Source organism: Eleutherodactylus coqui, chromosome 5 (assembly GCF_035609145.1).
Source record: "Eleutherodactylus coqui strain aEleCoq1 chromosome 5, aEleCoq1.hap1, whole genome shotgun sequence".
Lineage (NCBI taxonomy): Eukaryota > Metazoa > Chordata > Amphibia > Anura > Eleutherodactylidae > Eleutherodactylus > Eleutherodactylus coqui.
Genome location: NC_089841.1, coordinates 49,389,540 through 49,404,344, shown reverse-complemented (window position 1 = coordinate 49,404,344; position 14,805 = coordinate 49,389,540). Strand labels below are relative to the sequence as shown.

Sequence of the window (14,805 nt, the reverse complement as noted above, 5' to 3'; positions counted from 1 at the left end):
TATGAGCAGCGTAGAGCTATAGTGGAATACCAACTCCAACATGGGCGGCGTAGTGGGAGTCAGCCTCCTCAATTCTTTACAGAAGAGTGGGCCTGGTTGGCAGCCATCTGCCAGGTCCTTGGAAAATTTGAGGAGTCTACCCAGGTGGTGAGCGGCGATGCTGCAATCATTAGCGTCACCATTCCTCTGCTATGCATCTTGAGAAGTTCCCTGCAAAGCATAAAGGCAGACGCTTTGCGCTCGGAAACAGAGCCGGGGGAAGACAGTATGTCGCTGGATAGTCAGAGCACCCTCCTGTCTATATCTCAGCGCGTTCAGGAGGAGGAGGAGCATGAGGAGGATGAGGAGGAGGGGGAAGAGACAGCTTGGCCCACTGCTGACGGTACCCATGCTGCTTGCCTGTCATCATTTCAGCGTGTATGGCCTGAGGAGGAGGAGGAGGAGATCCTGAAAGTGATCTTCCTAGTGAGGACAGCCATGTGTTGCGTACAGGTACCCTGGCACACATGGCTGACTTCATGTTAGGATGCCTTTCTCGTGACCCTCGCGTTACACGCATTCTGGCCACTACGGATTACTGGGTGTACACACTGCTCGACCCACGGTATAAGGAGAGCCTTTGCACTCTCATTCCCGAAGAGGAAAGGGGTTCGAGAATGATGCTATACCACAGGGCACTGGTGGACAAACTGATGGTAAACTTCCCATCCGACAGCGCTAGTGGCAGAAGGCGCAGTTCCGAGGGCCAGGTAGCAGGGGAGGCGCAGAGATCAGGCAGCATGTACAGCGCAGCAGGGGAACATTCTCCAAGGCCTTTGCCAGCTTTATGGCTCCCCAGCAAGACTGTGTCACCGCTCCCCAGTCACGGCTGAGTCGGCGGGAGCACTGTAAAAGGATGGTGAGGGAGTACGTAGCCGATCGCACAACCGTCCTCCGTGACGCCTCTGCCCCCTACAACTACTGGGTGTCGAAGCTGGACACGTGGCCTGAACTCGCGCTGTATGCCCTGGAGGTGCTGGCTTGTCCTGCGGCTAGTGTCTTGTCAGAGAGTGTGTTTAGTGTGGCTGGGGGAATCATCACAGATAAGCGTACCCACCTGTCAACCGACAGTGCCGACAGGCTTACACTCATCAAGATGAACAAAGCCTGGATTTCCCCAGACTTCTCTTCTGCACCAGCGGACAGCAGCGATACCTAAGCAATACGTAGGCTGCACCCACGGATGGAAGCATCGTTCTCTCTCACCATCCAAAACGGGGACATTTCTGCTTCATCAATCTGTGTATAATATTCCTCCTCCTCCTCCTCCTGCTCCTCCTCCTGAAACCTCACGTAATCACGCCGAACGGGCAATTTTTCTTAGGGCCACAAGGCTCACTCATATAATTTTTCTAAACAATTTTTATACGTTTCAATGCTCTTAAAAGCGTTGAAAGTTTAACTTGAACCAATTTTTCGTTAAACTGGGCTGCCTCCAGGCCTAGTTACCACTTAAGCCACATTAACCAAAGTGATTAATAGGTTTCACCTGCCATCTTGGTTGGGCATGGGCAATTTTTCTGAGGTACATTAGTACTGTTGGTACACCAATTTTTGTGGGCCCTCGCCTACAGTGTAATCCAATTAATTTTTTGCCCACCTGCATTACAGCTGACGTTACATCAGCTGTGTTGGGCACTGCAATGGGATATATTTATGTACCGCCGGTGGGTTCCAGGGAGCCACCCATGCCGTGGGTCCACACGGAGTTGTAACTACATGTGTCCACTTCTAAAGAGCCCCAGTCTGACTGGGGCATGCAGTGTGGGCCGAAGCCCACTTGCATTAAACATGACATTACCTCAGCTGTGATGGGCAATGCAATGGGATATATTTATGTACCGCCGGTGGCTTCCTGGCACCCACCCATGCTGTGGGTCCACAGGGAATTATAAATGCATCTGTTTCCACTTGTAAAGAACCCCAGTCTGACTGGGGCATGCAGTGTGGGCCGAAGCCCACCTGCATTAAGCACGACATTACTACCTCAGCTGTGTTGGGCAATGCACTGGGATATTTTTGTGTATCGCCGGTGGGTTCCAGGGAGCCACCCATGCTGTCGGTTGACAGGGACTTCACAATAGGGAGTTGTACCTGCCTGTGTCTATGAATTAAAAAGCCCGGTCTGACTGGGGCATGCAGAGACACCTTGACAGAATGAATAGTGTGTGGCACATAGGTTCCCCATTGCTATGCCCACGTGTGCAGCTCCTGATGGCGGTGGCACAGGATTCTATTTCTCATTGCTTCTGTACAGCATTGTGGGCTATCGCCCCGCCCCTTTTAAAGAGGGTCGCTGCCTAGCTGTGCCAACCTCTGCAGTGTGTGCCTGCGGTTCCTCCTCATGGCAGACGCACTTATAAATAGACATGAGGGTGGTGTGGCATTAGGGCAGCTGAAGGCTGCGCAAGGACAGTTTGGTGTGCGCTGTGGACGCAGGGTCGTGCAGGGGGGGGTTGGGCAGCATGTAACCCAGGAGAAGTGGCAGTGGAGTGTCATGCAGGCAGTGATTGTGCTTTGTTGGAGGTAGTGTGGTGCTTAGCTAAGGTATGCCATGCTAATGAGGGCTTTTCAGAAGTAAAAGTTTTTGAGAGGGGGGGGGGGCCCACTCTTGCCGCTATTGTGGCTTAATAGTGGGACCTGTGAACTTGAGATGCAGCCCAACATGTAGCCCCTCACCTGCCCTATCCGTTGCTGTGTCGTTCCCATCACTTTCTTGAATTGCCCAGATTTTCACACAAGGAAACCTTAGCGAGCATCGGCGAAATACAAAAATGCTCGGGTCGCCCATTGACTTCAATGGGGTTCGTTACTCGAAACGAACCCTCGAGCATCGCGAAAAGTTCGTCCCGAGTAACGAGCACCCGAGCATTTTGGTGCTCGCTCATCTCTAGTAAATTCCCATCTTAAAGGGGTTTTCCTATTTCTCAAAATTGCTTCACAGCCAATCTGTGCTTCCTGATAGCTGCTGACCAGAACATATGACTGCTGCAGCCAATCACTGGCCACAGCAGTGACTTTTTATAGTCATTGATTGGCTGCAGCAGTCACATATGCTGGTTAGCAGCAATTAGGAAGTACAGAGTGGCTGTGGAGCAATGTTAGGTAATGGGAAAACTCCTTCAAGAAGTAACAAACAACACATCGCTAGAATGATCGGAGAGGGTATCGCCTCTACCGGTCAGTAAACCCCTTTAAATTATTATTATTTCTAGCAGCCCTCAGCCACCACTTAGGGTGTATTCATATGGGCGAGTTTCACACGAGATCTCACGTGACAAGAAACAAGATTGCATGTGAAAAGAACCCATAGTTTTCAATCGGTTAATTTACATGATTGATTTTTCACTTAGAGTGGTAGAAGGAAAATTTAAAAAAAAAAAAAATTTAAAAATAAATAAATCGCAGCAGGCCCTATTTTTGGGCGATTTGCCCAAATTGCCCAGAATTTCCTATAGGAGCCGAAAAAATAGCATTGCGCTCACATGTAAATGCGATTTCATGTGGAGTGCAATTTACTATTTTTACCATTGGAGCAACATGTGGTTTTCATATGTGGGAAAATGCACATGAAATATCACATGTGCTACGATGCAATGTGTTTTTCTTACACAGGTCTACATGTGCAATATCAGTCCGAGTTTCTTGGATGGATATCGCACTCGCCTGCGTGAATACAGCCTGCATAAATAAATGATTGTGTTTGAAGGGGTTGTCTCACCATTGCAACTTATCACCTATCAAAGGGATAGGTGATAAATTCTGATTGCTGGGCTTCCCACCTTTGGGATCTCGATCAATCCCAATAACAACTGAGTTGAGTCCCCCATTTGAATAGAGCAGAGATCACACATGCACACTACTGCTCCACTCATCTCTTATAGGTGATGCAGCTGTATGGGCCTTTGACTGTCATGCCCCCTTTCGACTTCTTTTATTTTTAAATGCTGTCCTCAGTAGAGATGAGCGAACGTGCTCGTTTAGGACAATTACTTGATCGAGCATCGCTTTTTTCGAGTAACTGCCTATTCGGGCGAAAATATTTGGGGGACGGCGGGATGGAGAAGGGGGTAGCAGGGGGGAGCTCTCTCTCCCCCCCCCCCCCCCCACTCCCCACCGCAACCCGCTGCTCACCCCCCTCAGCCATGTTCTGTAGACACTGGATGGATCAACAGTGTGCAGCTCCATTCAAGTTTCTCCTCACCATAGGAATGCAGCTAGTAAGTTAGGGGGACACGGGACCCATGTTCTTGTGATCAGTGGGGGTCCCAGCAGAAGGAACACTAGCAATCAGACATTTATTGTCTATGCTGTGGATAGGTGATGAATGTTATTTCTGGGAATACCTGTTGAAATTAAATCTATTGTTTGCCCTTTTTTTGCCATTTCAGGCTGACTTTAGTTTTCTTCAATGGGATCTCTGCCAAGAAGTTCAGTAAAATTCCTGTTTTTGTTATTACTTTATCTCTCATACATCCAGAGACATTTATAAACATAGATATGGTTAATATTAGCAGTTTCTTCTCTAAACTTTACAACTTAAGTTCTGTACTTTGGCCCTTTAAATACTAGCATAGAACTAAAAACCTGAGTGTATTAAAAAGGGAGTACCTCAGTCTTCCATCCATCTTGGCAACAGATCCCGGGGCGAGGCTGTGAATATAAATCCCTGGAGAGCTGTTTTCGAGTGTAAGGCAGCAGACACCAATACCTAATCCAACGCCGGGTTCTGCAAGAAGGAAAAAGGCACAGGATATAGTGAGATACGTGCATGAGACCCTGCAGCACAATGTAATGCACCAAGGGAGCCCAAAATCAGGGGTGAAGCTGGCCAATTCTTTTTACTGCGTTACCTTTGTTAAGGGTTACATCCATAACGATCCTGTCTTTGGGGCCGGGACCTTTACGGGAGGCGGAGTCCGCATCTTCTGAGCCCACCACAGATGCCCCAACACTGATATGGGAGTTAGGGGAACTAGAGCGACTCATCATTGTTGGGGTCGCACACGGTGTGAGGCTGGGGCTGCGCAGCCTGGTACGTACGGTTAATGTTACTACACCTTTCCTGAGTTGCTGGGAAAAAAAATGTAAATAGTTTTTTGAAGAACTGCAAATGCATAAAACAGATGCGTACAGTAACATTCACAACCGAGATGACTAAAGAGGCATCTTATTCTAACTTTAACTGTACCACTGAAACAACACCACTATATAATGAAGCTGGCCTCTTTAACTCCGCTCACAATCAGCGATTAGTGCAGAAGGAAGCGGCATCAGTAAAAAAAAAAAAAAAAAATTATTTCAGTGTAAATGGGCCTTTACACGCAAAAATAATCTTTCAAACAATTTAAAGATTGAAAGTTTTAGCGATCGTTTTGAGTAAAGTACTTATAAGCACTAATGCTCACTAGCACTTTATCAGCTTCATTTGCATGCAAATGAGCCTCCAGAAGCTTCTTGTAGAACTCAGGTGGTCTGAGCTCTGCAATTAGCTCCATTGTTCTGGCATGGGCTGCTAAAGCACAATTTACACAGGACGACATGTACCCGCATGTACACGCTCCCGTGCTGTTGCACAGGAGTGAATATCGTTGGCTTGCAGCCAGGGCGGCTGGAGGAGATTTCACTCCTCGCTCTACCCCGCCCCTCTCCATTCCCTTTACACAGCAGCCGTTCAGTACTGAATGGCTGCTGTTTACACTGAACGATCATCGTTCAGATCATCATTCATCGTTTAGGCTACATAAAATCCTGAATGATGATCGTTCAGTGTAAACAGCAGCCGTTCAGTAGTGAATGGCCACTGTGTTAAGTGAATGAAGAGGGGCGGGGTGAGCGAGGAATGAAATCTCCTGCAGCCGTCCTGGCCTCCTGCTGGCCGAGAGCCAGCTATACTTGCTCCTGTGTAACAGCATGGGAGCAAATACACACAGGGGCGAGTGTGGGGCATCGTTTGCCCGACATTCGTCCCATGTAAATGGGGCTTTAGAGAAAACAATGTAATCTCTAGCTCTCGAGGAATTAACAGCTTGCGGTCTGTTTTCTAACAGGGGCTGCAGAGAGAATACAATGTTATCTCCTGCAAAGAACACATCCTGCGGTCTGAACAATGGTTTTTAAATTCACCTAAAAATCATCATTCAGACGAAAAGTGCACGATGGCAGCATTTACACGCAACAATTATCGCTCATATGCCATTGTTTAACAAATTTTGAGCAATAATTGCTGCGTGTAAATGGGCCTTAAATTTTTCAATCTTTCGGCCGTGTAAAATGACCTTTATAGTCCCCATACTGTAAATTTGCTCTGATAATAGACTTTTATTTTGTTTCTCAATGCAAAAATTGACATTTCCTTTTTTTTTTTAGACTAGTCAAAAAACCACATTCTCATCTGATATAAATATCTCATGTATTTGTATTGTTTTACAGGATTTGTCTAGACTGCTGTGTACGGAACAACAGAATCACGGCCTGTGTGGAGCATTATACATATGGAGAAGAAGATTAAATGGGGGCATTGTTGACTTATTTCACCGTCCTCTAGAGCCTCTACGCTATATCAAGTGCAGAAAGCGATGTGTTATCCATCACTATAATCGCCTCTAAGTCATGTCAATATGACATAAAGTATATCTCTACACACGGGGCCATGGCAGATAGCATTGTAGGAGCCCTGACACAGGGACTCCATCCTATGCAGGATCATGCTATATTGTACAATACCTTAAAAGTATGAATAGCCTCTTGATGCGTCATCCCTTGTATCGACTCTCCATTTACTTCCAGAATTTCATCTCCTGTTCAGCACACAAATACAAAATTATTAAAGGGAGCAAAATACAATCTAACTTATGAGGCAATAAATGACAGCTGTAGATTAATTTCTTGTAGGAGCCACCATGCCGAATATATTAGGGAACTGCTCAAATAACGATTCTCAGTGCATTATCTTAACAATGATTGCAAGACTGATCTGGGGGTCTTGATAGCCCCCAAGTAAATGGCGCAGTGGTCATGCATATGCACTGTCGCTCCATTAATTTCAGTAGGACCGCTGGAGATAGCCAAGTGCTTGAGTTTAACGATCTCAGGCAGTCCCATTGAAATGAATGACATGGCATTCCTCGATGCGGTGGACCCTTGTTATCAGGATTGGTGGGGGTCCCTGCATTCCGGACCTCACTGATTAGCATGTTATTCCCTATTCTTTGGATAAATTGCTTTCGTGGGATGACTCTCTTAAGTAATCCCATTACATATTCTGCAGAAGACAGTGAGGAGCCCGCTCTTAATTATTGATGAATGAATATTAAATTGTACACAAACCATGAAATTTCTTTGCGTGAGCAATAAAGTCACAGGGTTTGAAAGAAAAGCAAATGTCTCAGCTAAACATCTTCCTTATCTAGGTCACATGCTCAATGCTGAAGGGCTGCACAACATGACAAAAAATTAGGCATTTGCGCCTCTGATGAGATGAGGAAGGACAGATGAACTTGAAGTCCTCAGCCTGAATAAATACAGGAATTATATAGGTCAGGAACTACTAGCCGCATTGTTCAAACACTGCAACAGGGTAAAGCATGACTGGATTTACTGGAGCGGACTAGCAGCGTGGCATGGAGAATGCCGGCGCCATATATAACCCCAAGGCAACTCAAGGGCCATCCTAAGGGAAAACATTTTACATTTTGGGCAAAAACAGACCATCAATCATTCCTTGGAGTTAGGCCCTCCACTACCTTACTAACCTTCAGGCTAGGGATGCAATCCATAGAATTATAGTAGAACGGAAGAAATATCCATAAGAATATGCATTGTGCCTCACGAAGCTTAAAGGGATTGTAGCATTCATATGTTCTGTTTCTAATTAAAACCAGTTAGTGAAACATTTTCCTTTTTTATAATCTATTTTAATTTTCTAATTGTAGATTTTTTTATTCCATTGTCTGTACATGACTATGGAGTCGGCCATTTTGTCCGAGTGGCAGTTAACAGCTTGTGGAGGCAGCCTCATGTGCCATAGACACAATGAAAACGAAGGGACTGACTTCTATGGGAGAGTGCTGTGCAGGGAGGGGAAAGAGGTGAACTGTGCCCATCAGCTATTGTGAATGGTGGAACCTGTGTTATCTATATGTAGGTGTTACTGGTCATTGTAATCCTACATGTGATGATAGTGAGATGCCTACTTGAAATACTTTCTCAACAGAATAAGAAGCATCAGACTATTATTAGGTTTAGTGTAAAACTACAGGATTTTTTTTCTTACATATAGTTTATGACATCGAAAAAAAAAAAAAAATCACCAAAATTTAAAAAAAAATATGTTTAACATGAAAACTTGATTTCAAAATTGACACATTCACTTTAATTGCAGAAATGTAATATTACACTAGACTGCTTGAAATCATCACATGCTGCTCAATGAGAGAAAAGGTTCTGGGCAAGAAGCATCCTCGCTATGATGTCCAGAAATCCCAATAGGACATAAAGACAAGGGTTGTTTGGCACAATCCTGTTAAGGTAAGTAGAGTTAAGGTTGTAGAAAGTCCTAAACCTCCAGGAACAAGATGAATTTCAGTTTTCGCCCCAAATTCTATTTTCTGCTACATCAATGGCCCACATTCATTAAGCAGCCAAATGTCTGGAGAATGACATGAAAAGTAGATGTGAAGGAAATGTACTATAGCTTAGAAAACGTTAAGTAATAGAGAGAAATGGTGCAAAATATGGTGCAAATCTAACACATTTCACAATGCACCAAATATATTAGAGTTCACCCAGCTTAGTGCAAAGATCTCCAAATGCTTCCTTTACTGAGGTTGGCATGACACAAAATAGTATTAATAAACGGGGGCCAATGACTGATATACGCCACAGTTCATATATATTCATATCACTGTCCCCGCCATCCACACAATACCTTCTTTTAGTCTTCCGTCGGCAGCTGCGGCTCCATTGGAGAAGATTGTTTTCACGAAGATCCCCATGCGACCTCTGGCTGAATCCTGACCACCGACAATACTGAACCCAAGACCCTGAACATAAGCAAAAAGTTATCAGCATATTCTATTATGAGACATAATAAAAAATGTTCAGCTTTCTTCAGGTTTTAATTGAACAAGAGCATAAGACGATCTCGAGAGAAAAATAAAAACCTCACATTGCTCTTGGAGCCTCTTGCACAGAATATGTAAGGCCTTCCCCACCATAGCCCACCTGTTTGTGCTGCAGGCCTCTGCCCTTACCTAATTCACTAATACGTTTTCATCATTGTCTGACATGTTACAGATAAAGTGAATCTGCTGCCTGGACACCGGTCACTACCTCTACAACAGTGTTCCCCAACTCCAGTCCTCAGGGACCGCCAACAGGTCAATGGTCATGTTTTCAGGATTTCCTCAGTATTGCACAGGTGATGTAATTATTGCCGGTGTCTCAGACATTGCCACAGGGGTTCTTACTATAGTATATCCTGAAAACATGACCTGTTGGTGGTCCCTGAGGACTGGAGTTGGGGACTCCTGCTCTACAAGATGCTGAGCCTGTGCTGCTGTAATCACCAGACTTCATTGTCTGCTTAGTTCCAACTACAGTCAGCATTTAATTCCCTGCTCGAATAAGTTCTTTTTGCCTATATTTCTCTCTCAGAAGGGACAATAGCTCATCCTACTCTGCCCTATGCTGGAATGAATGGAGAGTGCAGCCTATAAAGTGAATGAAGCTAATAATCGCATGGAGCACTCATTTTTTAATTCTAGATTAGAAACATGTATTTAGACAATGAGGGGCATATCCTAAGAGGTTTATAAGTGGATCACTGGAGGTACCGCATCAGACTGCCCTTTTCAGGATAGCAGACAAACTTTCCAGTAGGGCAAGATGCATAGGGTAAGTGCAACAGGAGATTATCAGCAGCCCTCTAATATCTGCCCAACTTTCCCCACCTGCAGTCTCATTTTAAACCACTGTATTGTCAAACTTAGGGCTCATTCACACGGGCATCTTGTCACCGCGTATTACGCATGCGTATTTCCCGTGTGTAACACGCGGTGAATGGAGGCAATGAAAGTCTATGGACTTTCATTCTTCCATTCACACCTGCATTGGAACTGCGAGTGGACATGTGTATGAAACGCAGTAGAAATAAATTGCAGTATGGTCTATTCCTCTGCGATTCATACGCAGCCCTTATTAAAATGCTGCGCCTTCGCAATGCCTGTGAATGGACAGCGTTTAATACGCAGCCCCACTCTGCGCAGAGCGTGGAATTTGAAAAAAGTCACACTGCGCATGTCTGTGACGTCAGAATCCCGGACATGCGCAGTGCCAATCGCACTCCTTACGCGATCTCTACCAGTTCTCTGCCAGCAGAGCAAATGGGCTGCGATGAGTACAAAGCTGCGAGACTGGCAGCGTTGTACTGATACGCCCGCGTGAATGTGCCCTCACTATGCACACTCATGCAGCTGAGGGTTTTGTTACAATGTATTAGTCTAGGAAATGGTGAGTAACGTTCAGCAGCAACAACATTTTAAATAATTCAACGGACTCCATGTTAACTCCTGCCTCTGATATACTCTAAAACACTTCAGCTGTGTGGGAAGGGGGCACTGAAATATAAAGGTCCAGATTTTTTAAGGCAAGTGTTTCCTAGGCGTTTCTTAATATAAAGTGTAGGGGAGTAACAGGAGACAAATGTATTAAGAGGTGAATAAATCTTAATAAGTTTGGCTGTCCATACTCCAGAAAATCAAATCTACGTAAGCTATGATCTGGCAAAGATTTGTGCCAAAATTTACACTAGTTTCTGAAGTAAATTACAATAAATCTCTCAGGCCACCTGAGGCCCCACCCCTACTGGTAAGCCACACCCACTTTAGAAACAACAACTTTGTATAAAGGAAAAAAGTTGAACATTTTCAAATGAAAAAAAATGTGCACTAAAATTTGCTACTTTTTCTGAAGCCAGAAAACTGGTGTCGGCCCTTGTTACATTCCCTCCATTGTATATTAGATGTGCTAGCGATCTATTGCAGTGGTACTCAGTCATGCAAGTCTGACTGCCCACAAGTCACTGTGTGGCATCATCACCATTACAGAAAGTTGTGTTGCTAGGAATACATGTGGCTATCTCATAAACAGGGGGAGAAGGTGGCTAGTGTTCATACAAATCAACAGGCCCGATCCTCCGGCATCTACCCGCTCTGACCCCATTATTATAGCCAGACATATGGAAAGGGGTTATCGGAAGTAGACGACCACTTGTAATAACATTAGGCCTATTTATTTCATAGCTTCCAGCTCAGTTTCCCTCCACAGGAACGGACTCCATATATTACACAAGCCTTAAAGGGTCGTTAGAGATCATATAATCCTGAATGGTAACAAAGTTTGCAGAGGGCATGGACCTCAAACACCCTCCCCATGAAATGTACATAATCAAGAAAAATATGGAGGGTGGGAGATATGGGGGGCGCCCGGGAGGTCCAGACTATTGACTTACTTAAGTTCGATATCCCATTGATAAATGTCTGCAGTAAAATCTCCAAAAGCTCTAAATTACAAACACAATTTTTTCTACATCCTTCCAGACGTCATTACTCTTAATCTCTTGCTATTTCGGTGACAATGGCACATTTCAAAGCTTTCACTAAGCGGGGTCATGTAGCGCCATAAATAACAGCGTAATTTTTAAAAACACTTCTTGTAAAGTTCGGGCTGAGTGTCACAGACATTAAGGGGGTCAGCGATTATGAGATTTACTTTAAAGGCACGGTAGCGAAGGCTTTTTGCTCATAAATTATGGGATGTGTAACACAAGGGGGAAGATAAATAACATGTGACTGCCTGGGATTCCTGCTCCGAGGGACGGCAAGGTTCCATTAGAAACGTATGTTATCACACTCTGTGTAAAAAGCTATTCCCTCAGTAGAGATTACCTTCCCCTGTCCTTTCATTAGGACGATATTGGAGATGATAGATGGCTGAGCCAACCTCCAGGGAGACTCCACCTGCGCCGTGCTTAGAGATCTCGCAGTCTTCTTCACAATAGCATATTCCTGGTAGAAGAAAAGAGAAAAGTAGGTTACAATTCATAAAAACTGAATAAAATTAGCTAAGTTTTATTTCATGTGCAAACTACTTATTTTAGTTCCACATGACAGGTTTTAGTGTCCATATTATGGCCCCAGCACAAAGATCCTGGGGTTTTCCTGAACTGGACTTGTAGCTTTCCTGCAGTAGAACTGATATTATTCGGGTGCTATGTCCATAATGGCCCATTTAGACACAATAAGAATCGTTAAAAAAACCCTCAAAGACGTCTTTTGAGCGATTCTTGCTGTGTCTAAATGCACTGACATCGTGCAGTTTTCGTGCATCGTTGACCGCTCACTTCAAGTTTTCTTGAATTGAGCGATCAGCTGATATCAGCGCAGCCGGCTGTTATCAATTCTCTGTGCCTGTGTCCTGCTGTGAATTCACAGCAGAGCACGGGCTGTAAGCGAGCAGAACAATACAGCTGTTTTCTTATGCAAAACAGCTGTATTGTTCTAATAGTGGCCATGGCTGTGTCCAGCTCCAGCTGCATAACTGTATAGTAGCTACTTAGCTACTATAAAGTATGCAAAGATGATCACTCAAAACTCACTCAAACTGTCATTTGAGCGACTTTTGAGCGATCATCTGTCAGTGTAAAGACAGATGATTACAGTTTAAAGCACCTTTGTGTCAATAAATTCTTCAGTCATCCTCTTATTTTAAGTTGTTAAAAACTTCAGCTTTTTCCCCATTTTTAGTTATTTTTAATATATCTGGAAAAGATGGCTGGAAGACGATATTTCAGATAACTTCGAATGGGTTGTCACTCAGTTATACAAACTTCTGAATAGCAAATCTGTCTATTTATACAGTAATATGAGAATGGTAGATGGATGTATCACGGTATAACTAGACAGATCTACTCTTCAGGGGTTTTAGAAAGTTTTATGGAAGTCCCGAGGAACATTCTTTTTAATGATCAGGCCGTGTGAAGGTACCGCCAATTACCCAACTTTTAAGCGGTACCAAAAATGCATCATTGTTGTGTGAACAGGAGATGTGCTGCCAACAACTATGGAGTTTTATGGAGTATGAACAATCATACGAACAATCGCTTGTTTCGTTCCCTAATCGAGTCTGAATGAACCAGTGCGAAGGCCCGGTAAACACTCGTTCATCAGAGTAAATTGCTGCATGTAAAAAGTGTAAGTCTGAATGGAAGTTGAAAGGGGTTTTCTAGGCCTAAACTTGATGCTTAGGATAGATCATCAATAATTAATGGGGGTTCAACCTCTCAGGACTCCTGCCGACCTGAGAACCGCGGCCGTTATGTTCATCGGTCACATGGCCGGATAGGAGCTCCTTCCTATTCAAGTGAATGGAATTGAGCTGCTATATCAGGTATATCAGACACAGTAGCTAAAGAATGAATGGCACTGTGCCTGGAACAGACTTAAGACTACTGCGGTGGTTACCCGAGTGCCACTGTCACTTTAAATCAGCTGATCACCAGAGTTCATAAGTGGGGGACCCCCAAAGAATAACTATTTATGACCTATCCTGAGTCCTGGAAACCTGCTTTAACAACCTAACTCGAAAACTTTTAATTTTTGTATATTTTCATTTTAGAGGCTGGTGCTCTATCATCACAAACAAATCCTTTGATTTGAAACACCTTTCCCCCTTGCCCAATTTTGCAGGGGTAAATGATGCAAACTACCCTCCAGCAGCCACTACAGGAGAAGTGCAGTACTACAGGCAGCCATTCCAAAGAATGACAGCCATATGATGCAAAGACTGACCCAGTATACCACAGCAGGAGCTTAGATAGCGGCTTTTCACTGTGGCACATAAAGAGGGTTCTCAAGCAGAGATGCCCTTATAGGAGTAAAAAGACACTACTTTCAATATTACTTGCCGACAATAACTAGTCTTCGGCTACAAGACATATTAGAATTACTATCGTTGAAATAATACCAGGTTTTTTTTTTAAGTACCATTGATATGTGAGAACAACACAAAGTTTGAAAACTTGCTAACATTATCGGCCTTATTTATTAAAATCGTCTAACAGTAAGATTGTCCTTGTTGCCCATAGCAACCAATCACAGCTCAGCTTTCATTTTACCAAAGCAGCTTTAAAATTTGACGTTGAGCTCTTATCGGTTGCTATGGGCAACAAGGACAGTCTTACTATTAGACGGTTTCGATAAATTAGGCTATATCTATTTTAACTACCTCTAGTATTCACTACACTAAGCTGCTAATAATTCTAGGTACAAGGACAGATTTCTAGAACCAACGCAGGGCAAAAAGTATAACAACGTACTAAAAGGAGGCCCAGCTCAGAGCCATCTCAGGGCGTGATGTGGACCCAGCCTGTCCACAATACAGAAATATTCATAGCCATCTTACTTATATGTCCAAACTTTGGTGTAAAAGGATAAAATATATCATTGTCCCGACAGCTGGTTGTGGCATACATTTTGTAGTTGGCACAGAGTCACAGTCTTGCCTTAATTTTAGCATGCCATGCGCTAAGTTTTAGAAATCTATCTAAATTCCTCAATAAAACACAAGACTTACACAGATTTGGTCAGGATGGATTATAGGATGCAGAAAATGAGTCCAAGATAAAGAGGTGAGAGACTTAAAATAAAAACTTACAAAAGAAAATCATAAATCACATTTTACAACTGAGGGATGTAAATTAGACTA

The 14,805-nt window shown here is 43.9% G+C and overlaps 1 protein-coding gene across 3 annotated transcripts in view; it reads right to left on the bottom strand.

Annotated features, from left to right (window-relative positions):
- The window catches only part of PDZD2 (PDZ domain containing 2), a 326,060-nt gene that overhangs the window by 68,113 nt on the left and 243,142 nt on the right, over positions 1 to 14,805 (bottom strand). For all 3 annotated transcript variants that reach the window (XM_066602486.1, XM_066602487.1, XM_066602488.1), the window contains 5 exons: positions 11,988 to 12,107; positions 8,969 to 9,083; positions 6,766 to 6,839; positions 4,893 to 5,112; positions 4,651 to 4,768 (listed from right to left, as the gene is read on the bottom strand). In XM_066602486.1, coding sequence (XP_066458583.1) covers positions 4,651 to 4,768; positions 4,893 to 5,112; positions 6,766 to 6,839; positions 8,969 to 9,083; positions 11,988 to 12,107 — 647 coding nt within the window. The remainder of the gene's footprint in view (positions 1 to 4,650; positions 4,769 to 4,892; positions 5,113 to 6,765; positions 6,840 to 8,968; positions 9,084 to 11,987; positions 12,108 to 14,805) is intronic.